At 33.5% G+C, this 14,273-nt stretch overlaps 1 protein-coding gene and 1 pseudogene across 1 annotated transcript; one reads left to right on the top strand and one right to left on the bottom strand.

Moving 5' to 3' along the window:
* Positions 1-1,374: 1,374 nt before the first annotated feature.
* On the bottom strand, positions 1,375-10,462 carry LOC130894427 (protein fem-1 homolog CG6966). Its single transcript, XM_057801268.1, has 8 exons — positions 9,852-10,462; positions 8,094-8,432; positions 7,780-8,039; positions 7,524-7,698; positions 5,950-6,203; positions 5,131-5,396; positions 4,287-4,412; positions 1,375-3,201 (listed from the first exon to the last, which is right to left on the bottom strand). Exons 1-8 carry the CDS (start codon positions 10,133-10,135, stop codon positions 2,968-2,970), a joined length of 1,938 nt encoding a protein of 645 aa, XP_057657251.1. The 5' UTR covers positions 10,136-10,462; the 3' UTR covers positions 1,375-2,967.
* Positions 10,463-12,619: 2,157 nt separating this feature from the next.
* Positions 12,620-13,982, top strand: LOC130894520 (uncharacterized; annotated as a pseudogene).
* The last annotated feature ends 291 nt before the right edge of the window (positions 13,983-14,273 follow it).

Raw genomic sequence — 14,273 nt, 5'->3', positions numbered from 1 at the left:
TATGTGATTTTAATGTAAAGTTTAGTGAAACAGCAAAAACCTGCAATGTCTCCATTGTCATAAATCATTGTTTTAATAAATGTGTTAAATCACTTCATTAAATTATTGTGTTTCTTAACTAATTTTATCTGTCATAGGAAACATCTACTTAATTTTACACAAATCAGATGAATTTGTACTGAATACACTGTTTACACCACCACTCACAATTACACTGTTTGGCGCGCGTTTCGTTAACGAAGTCATCGTCTTCAGAGACTGAAGGTAAAGTCGCGTCAAACAGTGTTATTAGGAATGTTGGTGTAAACAGTGTATTCAGTATAAATATCGCCAATGGTTCCAGAAATTCCAAATAGTTACTGATGAATTTGGATATTTATTTCCCCCTTGCCGATGCAGATCCAAGTCTGTTTTACGAAAATAACTCAGTTCAGTTTAATTGACAAATGACTGAAAAGTTTGAGGATAGATTTATTTGTTTTATGATCAGTGCCTACTGGTTATATCGTGGTTCAGATTTGCGAATATATTTTTATTTCACATTTGTATTGACAAGTGCATTTTGGGTTAAAATACAATGAGCTGAATGAATGATCGCAGTGCACTTCCCTGTGGAACTCCTGACATAATTGGATGTACAGTGGTGATGTAGTCTTGGATTTTGGCTCGAAAGGTTTTTCCTGATTTTGTATAGTAGTTCATCGTACCAGACCTTGTCGAATGTCTAGGCGATATCTAAAAAGGCAGTCGAACAGTATTCTTTATCTTCAAAAGATTAGTATACCTTTATTACAACTTTAGAAACGGTTCTATTTTCTCAATCAAAAGTTTTTTAAGAAGTTTTAACATAACTGGTAATAAACTTATTGGTCTGTAAGATGTAGTGTCTTCAAAGGGTTTCCCTGACATAGGGATTAGTATAGTATAGTTTAGGGCTACCTTCCACAAAATTGGAAAACTGCATTGTAGAATTGCGTTAGCCTTTATCCTGGCTGCTTTTTGCTCATTGACCTTCAGGAGTGCGGATAGGAGGATTTGTTAGTTGCGGTCTATTTAGTTTTTTCGTTGTTTTCCACAAGTCGTAATCAGTTGCTTCTGTTGCGGTTAAATTCTTGAGTTCTATTATTGTTGAGTAGGGTTTTCAGTTTTAAAGTTGCTTGATTCAACTTAGTCTTGTCAGCGGGACCGTGTGTCTCCTAATTATAAATATCCATAAAAATTTGAGTTAAAAACGCTATATCTCACACCTCGGGAACTGATATTTCCTAACCTCATTTAGAAGTGTTTATTACTGTCACCCTGTACTCGTTTCGACTTTTTCATGCTGCAATAATCGAAATATAAATAAGAAAGGGAATTGTGTAAAAAAAATGCTAACATATAACATTTCTTTATCAACATTCAGATATGATACAATCGTTTCTTACGTCTATTTCACTCGAATGTGAAAAGAGTAAATTTTTCTTTTCTTAAGTGCTATAAATTTATACAAAAATATACATATTATAACAAATTACATACTTTAATACGAAAACGACGTTACTTTTGTGAAGCAAATATTCGAGGGTTATTTATAATACTGGAAATACCGGAGGGTCCAACAAAAATCACCTTCACTTATTTTCAGTTCATGACGTAAAAATATGGTGAACGAACAAAATATAACAGGAAATACAGTTACTCAGTTCATCACCCTTTAGAGAATTTTCAGAAATCATACTATACCATTTTGGATATAGTTATGTTGTATATGGAAGAATGACGACAGTAAATTCTGTCTCGCTATCTCTCCCGTAAAAACTATAAACATCAAAATTGAAGCTATTTTTCAAATTTGTAGGTATTTTGAGTGTAAAACACCGAGCAAATTTTTCACTTCATAAAGAACAGTAAACAGACAAAACTTTCGAAATATTTTTGTGACCAGTTAATATGTTAACCCCTTAATTGCAATCGAAAGTTATATTAAAACGTTCCCCGCGGTGCGTGGTTGATTGACCACATATCTAACTTTGCACTAGTGTTGAACCTGTAAGAGGTAAAAATGTTCGAACCTGTTTCGGCTTTGGATTCAATCAAAAGGTCGAAAATAATATATGTCACAAATTTCAATAATCTCCGAACATGTTGCTAACATTCATGAACTTTTTAATGAATCAATTAATGTCCTGCTGCTGAATAAAACTATGAGTGGGAAAACAATTGATTTTGCCGAAGTTAATCAATTTTCAGCAAGCTGATTACATTTAAACTAAGGTAATAACACGCGCCAATTGACCCCGTGACGCACTTGTGGATAATTACGAATTTTTCCATTAACATTGAACGTGTTAAAAAACAATATAATTTACTCTTTTACGAAAATAAAAATACTCGATGCACGTGCTGAAACGGAGGTAGCGCCATTGGCCTATTAATCCCAGATCTTCCCCGGAACCACCAACTTCTGAATTTTGTTGCTTTATTTTACATCCAGAATTTTGTCTTCTAGTCCAAGAGCATTTGCTATTGCTATTTTTTTATGCGATCCTCTTCGAATTGTCCTAATGAGGATATAAATGAATGTTGCCATGGGGCAACCCCGTACTATATTGTTTAAACCGAAATTGTTTAAGCAATTGTTATTTTTCAACAAGACAATTTTTTTATATTCTTTATTGAAATATTATTCGAGATTTTTATGTCTATTGTTCTCTCAATATTCGAAATATATTCGTTCTATCGACTCAAAATATTTAACTTAAAATATGTTTTTCTGAAAAATATTTCCCAGTTTAATTATATATTTTTTAATTGATAGACACTTTAATTCTAAATCGCAGTAATTTAAATCACGTTGCATTACATTCGAAAACGTTTATGAAAAATTGAACTGTCTTTTCCAATTGTCACGATAAAATAAAAATATCAATAAATATACAATATCTATGAACAAAATTAAAAGCGAACAATTTTTGAAAATATGTTTTATGGTTCGTGTAAGTGTATGTAATTTTCCAATGTTTTTGGTATCTGATTTTTATACGGAATTTTGTATTTACAAATTACCCTCGAACAGAGACATTTTAAATTCAAATAATTTAATACGAATATATCTGTGGGTAGTTGGTTATTGAGATCATTGATTGCGTCTAGTGGTATTTTTCCTATAACATTCGGTTGATCGATGTGTGCGCCATATTGTAGCAACAGCCTCACCAACTGAAAACAAAATTGGTAATTATGAAATATCTTTGATCTATTCCAGCTTTATTTTTGGTGTTTCAAGACTGTTTTTTTTATTTTTAATTATATGTTAAAATAAAATCACTTTCCATTATCAAGTTTTACTAAGTTTGAATTAAAATTAAACAAGATAATTATCAATCAATTGTAAGGAAACACCATAATATAAATAAAAGAAATGTACACCCGAATATTCTATTAATATCGAATATGTATAGAGGTCATTCTTTTATTTACTTCAATAACAATAAACATTGTTTTGAAACATAGAGAAACGCTGAGTTAGAGTCAGATGGTAGAGTCGTAATATCTCACTGATTTAAACGACAGTGATTCTGATGAATAAGGATGAATGTGATGCTAGTCATTTCAAATAATTGTATTGTATTATATTTATTAGGATAAATGAAGACCACAAGAGAAAACTCGATGATTCACAAGTTTAGAATTTTCCAGGAAATTGTCATAGCTATGCATAAGTTCCAATATAAATATGCACCAGTATGATTTTACTGTTATAAAATATTCACTTATTGTGGCAAAAAAAAAAACAAAAAAACTGTCTTAACCACTTTTTCTGCCAAATATTTTTTAGTTTCTTGAGTAACTTTCATCAAGTGCTTTCTACCTTTTACTCTAGTTACTAAGTTTTAAGCAACAAATACAACTTTATATTTAATTTTACTGACATTATCTTCACTAGTTATATTAATTTAAGATGGGTTCCAAATCACGTTTGCAAGCTGAGCATGGTCCCAGTACCGGGTGGGCAACTAAGAACGAGTGTCGGCCATATATCAGCACTTCCTGATACATCAGGTTACATAAAAAAAACAATGGCCAAATCAATATGAGAGAGATATATATTATATATATGAGATATATATGTCATGGTACTTGGTAGCAAAAAATTCTACCAAAATACGATTTTGGTTTAAAATTTTCCAACTGTTTCCAAACATCTGCATCATCATATGTTTGCTAAAATTTTATTATTTTCGAGTCCAAAATTCAAAATACTTTATAAAACAACCTCTACGATATACTAATTATTAACTCACCCAGGAAGAATAGTTGTAAGTCAGGACGCTGAGATGAAGTGGGGTAAAACCTTGTTCATTTCTTGCATTTACTGGTGCTCCACATTCTAGCAGACAACGCACTACGTTTTCTTGAGGAAATATCATCTGAAATTGAAACAGTAGCACAAATACTTGATATACGAAAGGAGGACTGACAGTGGGCCAACACCGTGGGAGGACAACAACGGCAGTAGACGATCGATTTATTACGCTGTCGGTATTGAGAGAACGACATTTGAAGGTACCTGAAGTTCGGGAAAGACTTGAAGTGACTCGAAATACACGTGGTAGTGCAGACACAGCGCGACGGAAAGGCATCGAAGATAAAGGCGATTATTTACCAATCAGTATTTTCATTAGACTCTGGAACTCACGGACGAGTCTTGATTTGGTCTACACCACTCAGACGAGCGAGACAGAGTGTGGAGACTATTTGTTCAATGTACCATTCGTGAATCGCGGCCTTTGGAAAGGAGATCAGTTATGGTTTGGAATGGAATTAATTTCCACGCCCGGACTGAACTGATATTCATAAATAATGGAGTTGTGACTACTCGGAGGTACATTGAGGAAGTCCTCATAGAGGCTGTGATCCCATTTGCTCCATTTATTGGTGAGGAATTCATTTAAATGTAAGATAATGCTCGTCCACATACTGCCAGAATTGTTAGTGAATACTTGGAGCAAGTGGGAATCACATTTCTGGAATGGCCAGCACGATATTCCGATATGAAATCCATACAGCATTTGTGAGAGGACCGAATTCAAGACTGCAAAACGAAAAAATAACCAAACAAATTGAGTCAAAATATAAAAAACTTACAATTGGTTCCTCTTCCATAAAATAATTAGATCTGATCGTATTCAATTTCGAAACACACAAATGTAAAACTGTGTTCTCCAACACTACGCATCGAACGTTCTTTTTTAAAAAATCCGTGATGATCCGTTTCACTAGGACCTTCTGATCTTCCGTCGTCATGGTTTCTATCATAAGGTAGATCAAATGAGTTATACATTTCAGCATTTTATCGAAAAAATCTGCTTGTCGTTTATACACAGGGCGTATGGTTAAAAGTTTTCTTATTTCTGAAAAGAACTTTTATTTATTTATAAGGCGAATCATAAAATACGTAGTGCGGTCTATGAGTTCTTAGCCCAGCACAGAAAGGTCACAAATAAAACAAATATATTATTTAAAGGCCTTAACCGCTTCTTCAGGTGTAGAAAAACGTTTACCTCGCAATTTATTCTTGATCTGTGGGAATAAGAAGAAATTATATGATGCAAAATCTAACCTAACCTAACCAACACGTTCTTAGTAAGTCCAACCATTAAAAATGAAAAATTTTATTACAGAAATGTCAGATTTGACACATTCACATCAGTGTTGTCATATTTCAAAACTTAATTAGCAACCTTCGTAAAAAGGATCGAGGTAGCAAGTTGAAACTTTGTGTAAATCTTACCGAGACTAGTCACTAACTGGTGATTAAGATTTTTGCGAATGCACTCTACTGTATGATGTCAAAAACTCATGGACTGCACTACGTAATTTCACCCTTAAAAATAAAGGTATTGGATGTTGAAATAATGGAATTTCCAATTTGCATTAATATCTTATAAACACAATCGAACGTACCGACGATATTCTCAGTCAAAAGATAAAATACGGAAATAACGTCATGGAATCTTTGGTGTTTGTTCTTGTCTTCGGCAAAATTAAATTTATAGTGATAATCCATCATCAGTCTAACTAAAGCTTGAGCAGAAAAACAGGTATCCGTGTAGAGAATCGAATCTTTTTCAATACGAATTTGTAAAGCTCGCCTCCAGAGATCGATGCAACGTTGATAGCGCAATACATCCGCGTATGATGCACCTCGATACATTAACCTTAAGAAAATAACAATAATTCATTTCAATGAAATTACACTTATTTTTGGTTAAACTTCTATACGCAAGGCGTAATGGTGAATCACAATTAATATCCCCACTGAAACACGGCACCTCTTAATAAAGTGCTCCGAGTACTGGCGCAGATACACCAGAAAACTTACCGTCACAACCATGGTACTGATGAAACCACATACCAGAACCTTGGAGAAGAGCCATAGTAACCTTTATACCAATAGTATAAAAGAACACCACACATCTCAAATCATTCAGACCAATCAGCCTCACATTAGAACAGAGATTCTGAAGTGGAAACTTCTCCATCTTTGTCAATTTGGATACTAAACATGCAAATTTACGAAAACCGCACTGGTACAATTGACAATTGGAATTCAGAATGTTATGAGGAAAAAAAACGTAGTATGTGCCTTCTTAGACATAGAAGGTGCCTTTGCCAATGCTTCACAATGAGGGTGTCAAAAGAGGATTAGATGCGAGAGGAGTAGGTAAGACAATCTCCAGATGGACGACTAGAATAGCAGAGCAGCACCATTTCTGTTACTACTAACTGGAGAAGTCCAAAAAGGGGATTCACATACACACTTATGTGGAGCTTAGTAGTGGACGAACTGATATGCGGGCTGACTAAAATCTCCATATCCTGTTGAGGATATGTCCACAATATAGTTACATATGAAAGAGAGAGCTTTGAGAATACACACTGTGACATAGTTCAAAGACAACTATACATGTCGATGGGCGGGACTAAACGTCAACCCAAATAAGACCTACATAATTTCACTAGGAACTACACTAGGAAGAAAAAACTCAACCCCAAGGAAATATCTGGGACTCACACTAGATAGTAAACTCCTTCAGAACAAACATGGAAAGAAGATAACCACTAAAGTCACAAAAGCGCTGATGGTATGCAAAAGCTTCACTGGGATGAATTAGGGTTTTAGTCTAAGATCTTATTGTAGATGAGCACGGCAATCGTGAGTACAATCATTACATATGGGGTAGTAGTTCGGGCTACTAGTCTGAATACCACAAGAAACAATCTCTTGAAAGTACAAAAACTGGTTTGTATATGTTCAACTCTTAATGTCAAAAAATACAATGAGGAAAGGACTTTTATTGAGGCTCGTGAAATGGATCTTTAGCCCTGCCCCAATGGAATTTTAAAATTCGGCGAATTCGCCCGGCGTATTTTTTTATAAACGAAGGAAGCGCCTTTTATTTGTCCTTTTAGAACTTTTTATTATAGCCACATTTATGTACAGGTGTCACGTCAATAAAAATGTAAATAAAACTTACCTAAATATAGTATCTTTGTGATGCGGTCCTAAAATCCTTTCTGTAATTATCAAACTCTGTGTACGAACTAAATCTACATCATCTGCAATAGCCTCTAACTCCTCTAATGTTTCGAATTCTTTCTGGTATCTATATCCTTCCTGTGGAGGCATCACTGGTTGTTTAGGATACAATGCTAAGTTGATTAAAAAGAAAAACCCAATTGAATCGAGGTACAAAAGTCGTAAATTGGTTGTGAATCATGATTAATACGTACCATGTTTCTGTCTGATGGCTATAGCTATTTTCCAATGATGTAGAGCAACAGCTAAGTCGTTCTGTTCATCTAGAAATGTGGCTCCCAATAATTCGTGTGCATTGGCTAATTTTTCCGGAGGGTAATCTATGTTCATTACGAGAAATTCGAAAATTCGTACCGCACCTTTTAGACAAGCCATTTGTAAAGCATCGTCACCATATCTTGATTTTGCGTTATAATCGGCTCCGTTTCTTAATAACAATTTCGTCGTTTCTAATCTTCAAATTGACAATAATTTTTGTTTTATGTACAATTTTTATTGTGTAACTTACCTGTGTTCTTGAATGGCATAATGAAGGGCACTTTTATTCTGTATATCCCTCGCATTAATAACGGCTCCACTCTTTACCAAAAATTCACAAAGTGCTGCACTTTGTACTGAATTTATTAAACACGTACCACCATTATAGTTGGGTCTGTTAATATCGGCACCATGAGCTACTAAGTATTTCACAATTTCAAAATGTGTCATGTAACAGGCTGACCGTACGGCAGTTGATCCCGTGTCAGATACGGCATTTATGTCTGCTCCGCTAAGAACTAAAGTTTCCACCACTTGTAGTTTTCCTGAAACTGCTGCACACCATAAGGGCGTTACAACATGGGTTGTCCTTAAACACAAATTACATAAATAAAACACTAAGTATATATGAGAAAATGAGGTCTGTCAAGTTGGCGAACCAATTTATAAAAAAATAAATTCTGACAAGCTCAAAAATTGCAGTTTTTTGCCGTGAAATTCCCAAAATATGCCGTTAATTATTTTTAAAAATGATGGGGATGAGTATCAAAATAGAAGGATATCCAACCCCGAGTCATAGCTATCAAAACGCCTAACCTAAGTAGCTGGAATCTCCATTAATTTATCAATTTTTTTCATCAAATTTATGAATGAAAGCACCTGTGTACTTTTGTAATTCGTGCAAGACAGTTGCCGCTACTGACAATTGTTCAGTTGTTCTCCAGTCTGCACAAATTACTATCCATCCTCAACATGTTAATAAACAATAAACTAGAATGAATTTTTTTACTAAAACTTCTATTAAACATGACAAACTCTTTAATAAATCATAAAATCACAGACCACTAGGAATATCCTTACAAAGGGAAGCAATATTCCAGAGAGTAGCCAGCTAACTTAACTATCAATGAGGCGTTCCTCCCTGGAATATTAGTTCCCTCTAAACAATAAGTGCAACAAAGCACATAGATAATTGCCTCTTGATTTGCCATTCACGAAAATATCATTTCCGACCTCGGGGTTTGTTGGTATCTGGGGTAAAACAGAGAAAAACCATTTCTTACCATTAAATCATTCTGGACTTCATATGTAGAAAAGTTAGCGTTTTGCCCCGGATGCCAATGTGCCCCAATGTCGGCAATGATATTTTCTTATTGTAAAAAAGAGAGCCATGTTCTAGAGGGTGGCCCACTATTTTGATACTCAAGTTAACAGACCACCCCATCATTTTAACAAATAATTAAAGGCAAATTTTGGAAATTTCACGGCAAAATAATAATAATTAATTTTTTTGTTTATGGTTGATGAGAAAGTAAATAATAATGATACATTTCTACTTCCCGACTACAATATTATCAATTTAAAAACATTGCAAAATTGAGAACTGTAATTTTGAATAAAATATTGATAATATAAAAATTATTCATATAAAATATTTGTTATCTACTGCAAATTAAAAACTAATGTTAGTGACCTTGTTTATTAATCTTTTCAAGTCATAGATAAGATGAAAAGCATTTATTAGTATATTAGTTTAAAGGTTAGGACGTGATATTTGGGTGAATATGTAGATATTACGTAATTAATCATTTTTGTCAATTCCATTAAATATTATAAAGTTATGAAAGTCTAATTAGCATTGTTAGTAAAAAAATCTTTTATTTATAAATGAGAGTAGGATTAAAATAATAGGATACTTATTTATAAAAAATAATGAATGGTTATTTTGTTCAAAAATATATATTTTATTCCATACTACACTGATTGCGAATATGTGATATCATCTTACCTATCTTCCTGTACCTCAAATAGTCCTTTTTGTTCTATATCCGCAGCACAAACTTTAATTAGATACTGAACAATTTCGGTTTGTCCTTTTTTACAGGCGATAAATAACGGAGAACAACCCACTTTTACTCGATTCACTATATCTCTACGTACTTCTATTGGATATTTTTCTAACTTATTTCTAAGTGTATAGGATAACCTTGCACCTGGAACAGCATGTTTACATTCATCTATTAATTCATGAAATATTAAATCTCTTTCATTTACAGGATCCACTTTCCACATATTTATTTACTAAAATATAAATATAATGTTGGATTTACTATTCCTTTTGTTATGGTTTTGATCGCTTTTGACAAAATATTTTACCAGGGCATGTGTCAAAACTAAAGGTGACTTCACTGTTTCACGTAGATTAAATATCACCAATCAAATTGTTTCGGTAGAAACGCCAAGAGCTCGGGTTTCTTTATTCGACTTTCCGTTGCTGTGTGTAATTTTAAATACACCGTGTTCTCGATCTTGAGTTTACAAAATTTTTATTTGTGGATTTAGTTTATCACTTTCCGCATAATTCGAGGTTCTGATACAGCTTCGTGGAACTGTAAAATTAATTCATAATATTTAGAAAGCGTAACTTTTGCTTTTATTATTTGCTTACGTAATTTTAAAAGTTAGCAATTTTGTTTATTCAAGAAGTAAACTAAAATAAGTCATACAAATATATCAACTGAAAATTAGACAATATTTTTGTAAATTTTTATATAGTGGGTTATATTTTACTCAGATTGTTCTTATAAATTAATACTAATTAATACATGTGGTATTAAAAAAGTAGATTGTAAATAAATTGTTTGGGAAGTTGTTTAGGTTTTTCAGTCACATGTGTACCTATATCTAGAAGATATTTTGAATATGACTAATTTAACTTGTTAGGTTCATATGCTTTTCCATATGTATACAATTACTGGACTATTACGAGGGTTGCTACTTGAGTTTCCAGATAGACAAATGAAAACAAATATTTTCCATTAAGATCAATCCCTTTCGATTGAGGTACTTTCAAAACATGTGATGTGAACGCATCAATAGCTTCTTCAGGTGTAGAAATACGTGGACCTCGCAATTTATTTTTAATCAGCGGGAATAAGAAGAAATCATTGACTATTAAACACAAACTGTAAGGCGGTTGACCCATCAATTCGATTTTTGATTGTTCAGAAACGTTTTTGTTTTAAGTGTGAGAAATGGTATATTCGTGGTGGAGAATGATTCGTCTTCTGCGATCGGTTTCCATGATTTTTCCAAACACTTCTGGCAAACAAATTCTATAGTCCAGTCACTTTGGGCAAAAAAGTGGTTGACCTCGGAATTTGAGATAATAAGCTTCATTTTGACAATCTAAAAGTTGTCTTAAAAGTCTCATATTATCTTGTGTCTGCGTCGTAAGTTATTCGAGGTCAAAGGTCACGAAAATCGGTTTTTAGCAATTATCTTCGTTTCTATGGTTCCAATTACTTCAACACCTATTATAAAAATTGAAGATAAAAAAATTTGCCACAACTTTTGTCTCAACTTTTTTTCTGTACGTTTAAGATTTTTCGAAATAGAGAGCGGAGAGCACAAGGTCGACCGTGAATCATACCTTGTATATAGTTATTAAATCATTCAAATATTAGTGAAACCCTAAAGTGACTGGACTACTAGTGTACCATTTAAAATTGACAGTTCTACTTTGTGACGACATGTCCATTTGCTTCGAAGTGCTTCGTGTGCGAACAACTTTTGCTGAATTTGGCTCGTCTTGAAAGACCCATACTGTCCATTGTTGTTTACATTCGGTTTTATATGCATAGATCGACAATTCATCGTGTATCACGATTTTAAAAACGTCTTTAGAAGCACCGCGATCGATTTTTTCAGCATTTCTTTTCACCAATCGACACGAACTTTTTTGAACGATCGTCAAATTATGGGGTATCCAACGCGAACAAATCTTTTTGACACCCAAATTTTCATACAATATTGAATGTATGCGAGTGGAACTAAAGCTCAAGTATGCCTCAATCTCACGGTATATCACATGACGATCTTGCAATATTAGTTTCGGCACAGCGTCGATGTTTTATGGCACAACAGTCAATTTTGGACGACCTTCACGAAATTCAACTTGTAGTGAAGTGCGATCACGATTGAATTAGGAAAACCAGCGATTCAAAATGATTGGTTCAAGTTCTAAGTACGTTCAGCATAAAAAATGTCAAACTTTATGATATCGATGTCAGATTTGACATATTGACATCAGTGTTCACGTTCTGAGTACGTTCCCCATTAAAAGTATCAAACTTTATGACAAAGACGGATTTGACATATTGACATCAGGGTTGCCATATGTCAAAATTTAAGAAGCAACCCTCGTAAAAATAATTTTAGAATACCGTTATTTGGTGTAGCCTGATTTCCATTTATTTGAAATTATGAAGCAATTTTTTTTTAAAATAAAAAAGTTATTTCATTCATTTTGCTTGTAAAAATTACAGGTTTCCTCCATAATAAAAATGATTTTTGGCAATATTGAAGAAACGACTTTATATTGATTATTTTGACCTTACCTTTTTCTCATACTCCTCATATTGGACTACAATCAAAACTGTTAAATTACCTGACCGTGATGGGAGTGGTTATGGTTTTAAATATGGTTAAACATTTCTGTCCGAGAGTAATAATTACCAAAAGAATGAGAACTTATGAAAGGTTGCGTGATTCTATATGGGCGCCAAACAGAAACTTTTACAGGGTAAACCAAAAAGTATTCTCAAAGAAGAATCTCTCATCTACTGGAATGCGAAATTTGAATTCTAACAATTATTATATATAAAATACGAAAGCTGCTGCTAGTGGACTGAATGTTAATGTTAAAATAGATGTGTTATTTCAATTCAAAGAAAACTTTCATAACTACACCGAGCAGACAAACATGAAAACTTGGATAATAATTTGATCAAAAGACTCTTTTCAACTTAAAGCTCATGTTGATTATCCAATTTACTGGTACCAAGGTAGAAAAATACATCTAGTTATTATTTAATTAGAAATGTGAAGCTCGAAATTTAACATCGAATATTTGGAGCAAAAAGGTGAAACTAGCTCTTGAAACTACACTAGCAATACATTTTCTGATATCTTTAATATATTTTCGAAATCTCACCGTTTCTACATGCAATCTAGTACTTTATATTAAATACCTGTGATATTTCAAGAATAGCTTCACTTCTTAGTACTACGGTCTAAATTGGGCAGACCAGACCGTATGTTAAAAATATGGTATTTCATAGACCGCTTTTTTGCTGTTGTTTTATTTGAAAATAATCCGATTTGTGATATTTCAACGACGTAACAACTGAAGAAGACTTGGAAAATGTGATTCATTCCATTCGTGCTGACATTGCTAGCAATGCAGAAATCGAGCAATCGTATCAATCGGAGATAGAAATTGTTACAGAAACAGAAGAGGTCATAGAAGAGCAGCTGGAAGGAGTATTAGCGGAAAATCATTATAATGGTCAAGAAATTTCATGTCCAATATGCAATACTTGTTTCAATCCCATAAATTGAGAAGATTTCGATGTTGGAAATCCATGTTCGGAAAATATTTGCAGTTTTTGCACTAGAAACAGAAACATAGCAATGATAAGAAAAGCTGCTCATGATGGATTACAGCTACAGGTAAAACGAATGGAAGTAATATCAGATAGCACCCATCCAAAACAGAAAATCGGATCAACTGTAAGATTTCCCGTTCCAGACGTCGATCGAGGCAGAGGAGATGCTAGGTCAGTTTTAGCTGTAGTACTGGAAGCCACAGAAGATGGGAACAAAGCAAGAAGTGATTTCAAAATACTATAGCCGTTCAGAATTTAGTACGTGCCCTGCTAACATTTTGAAAATTGAAGAAGTTTCCAAAGACAGGGAAATCCCTTTTAGATCGGTGGCTACTGCTCAATCGACAGGACATGGGCAAGGTTTTGAAAAATGTAATTGTAAGGGTAAATGTCAATCAAAAGAATTGTGCTTGTCGAAAAGGTAATGTATTATGTAATTCGATAGTAGCTTAAGTTGTACAAACAAATAAAAAAATGAAATGTCCTGATTTGTGTTGTGTTTAACTATATATAAGAAATATACGTATGGCGTAAGTGCAGTTGGGCCGTATATAAATAGACCTTTCACAAACGGACACATATAGACTAATATCCTGAGTCCTTTTCTATACGGACTAATCCTTTTATATATGGTCTATTTTTCTTAAGCGATCTGTAATATAACCACTAGAATCGTGAATTTTTTTCCAAGTTTCCGAAGATCGGAGATCCAATATTATTACAGAATAATCTAAAGATTTTCAGGTTTTCAAGATTTTATT

Source organism: Diorhabda carinulata, chromosome 5 (assembly GCF_026250575.1).
Source record: "Diorhabda carinulata isolate Delta chromosome 5, icDioCari1.1, whole genome shotgun sequence".
NCBI classification, from domain to species: domain Eukaryota; kingdom Metazoa; phylum Arthropoda; class Insecta; order Coleoptera; family Chrysomelidae; genus Diorhabda; species Diorhabda carinulata.
The sequence above is the reverse complement of the archived record's forward strand: the minus strand, read 5'-3'. Positions and strand labels throughout refer to the sequence as shown.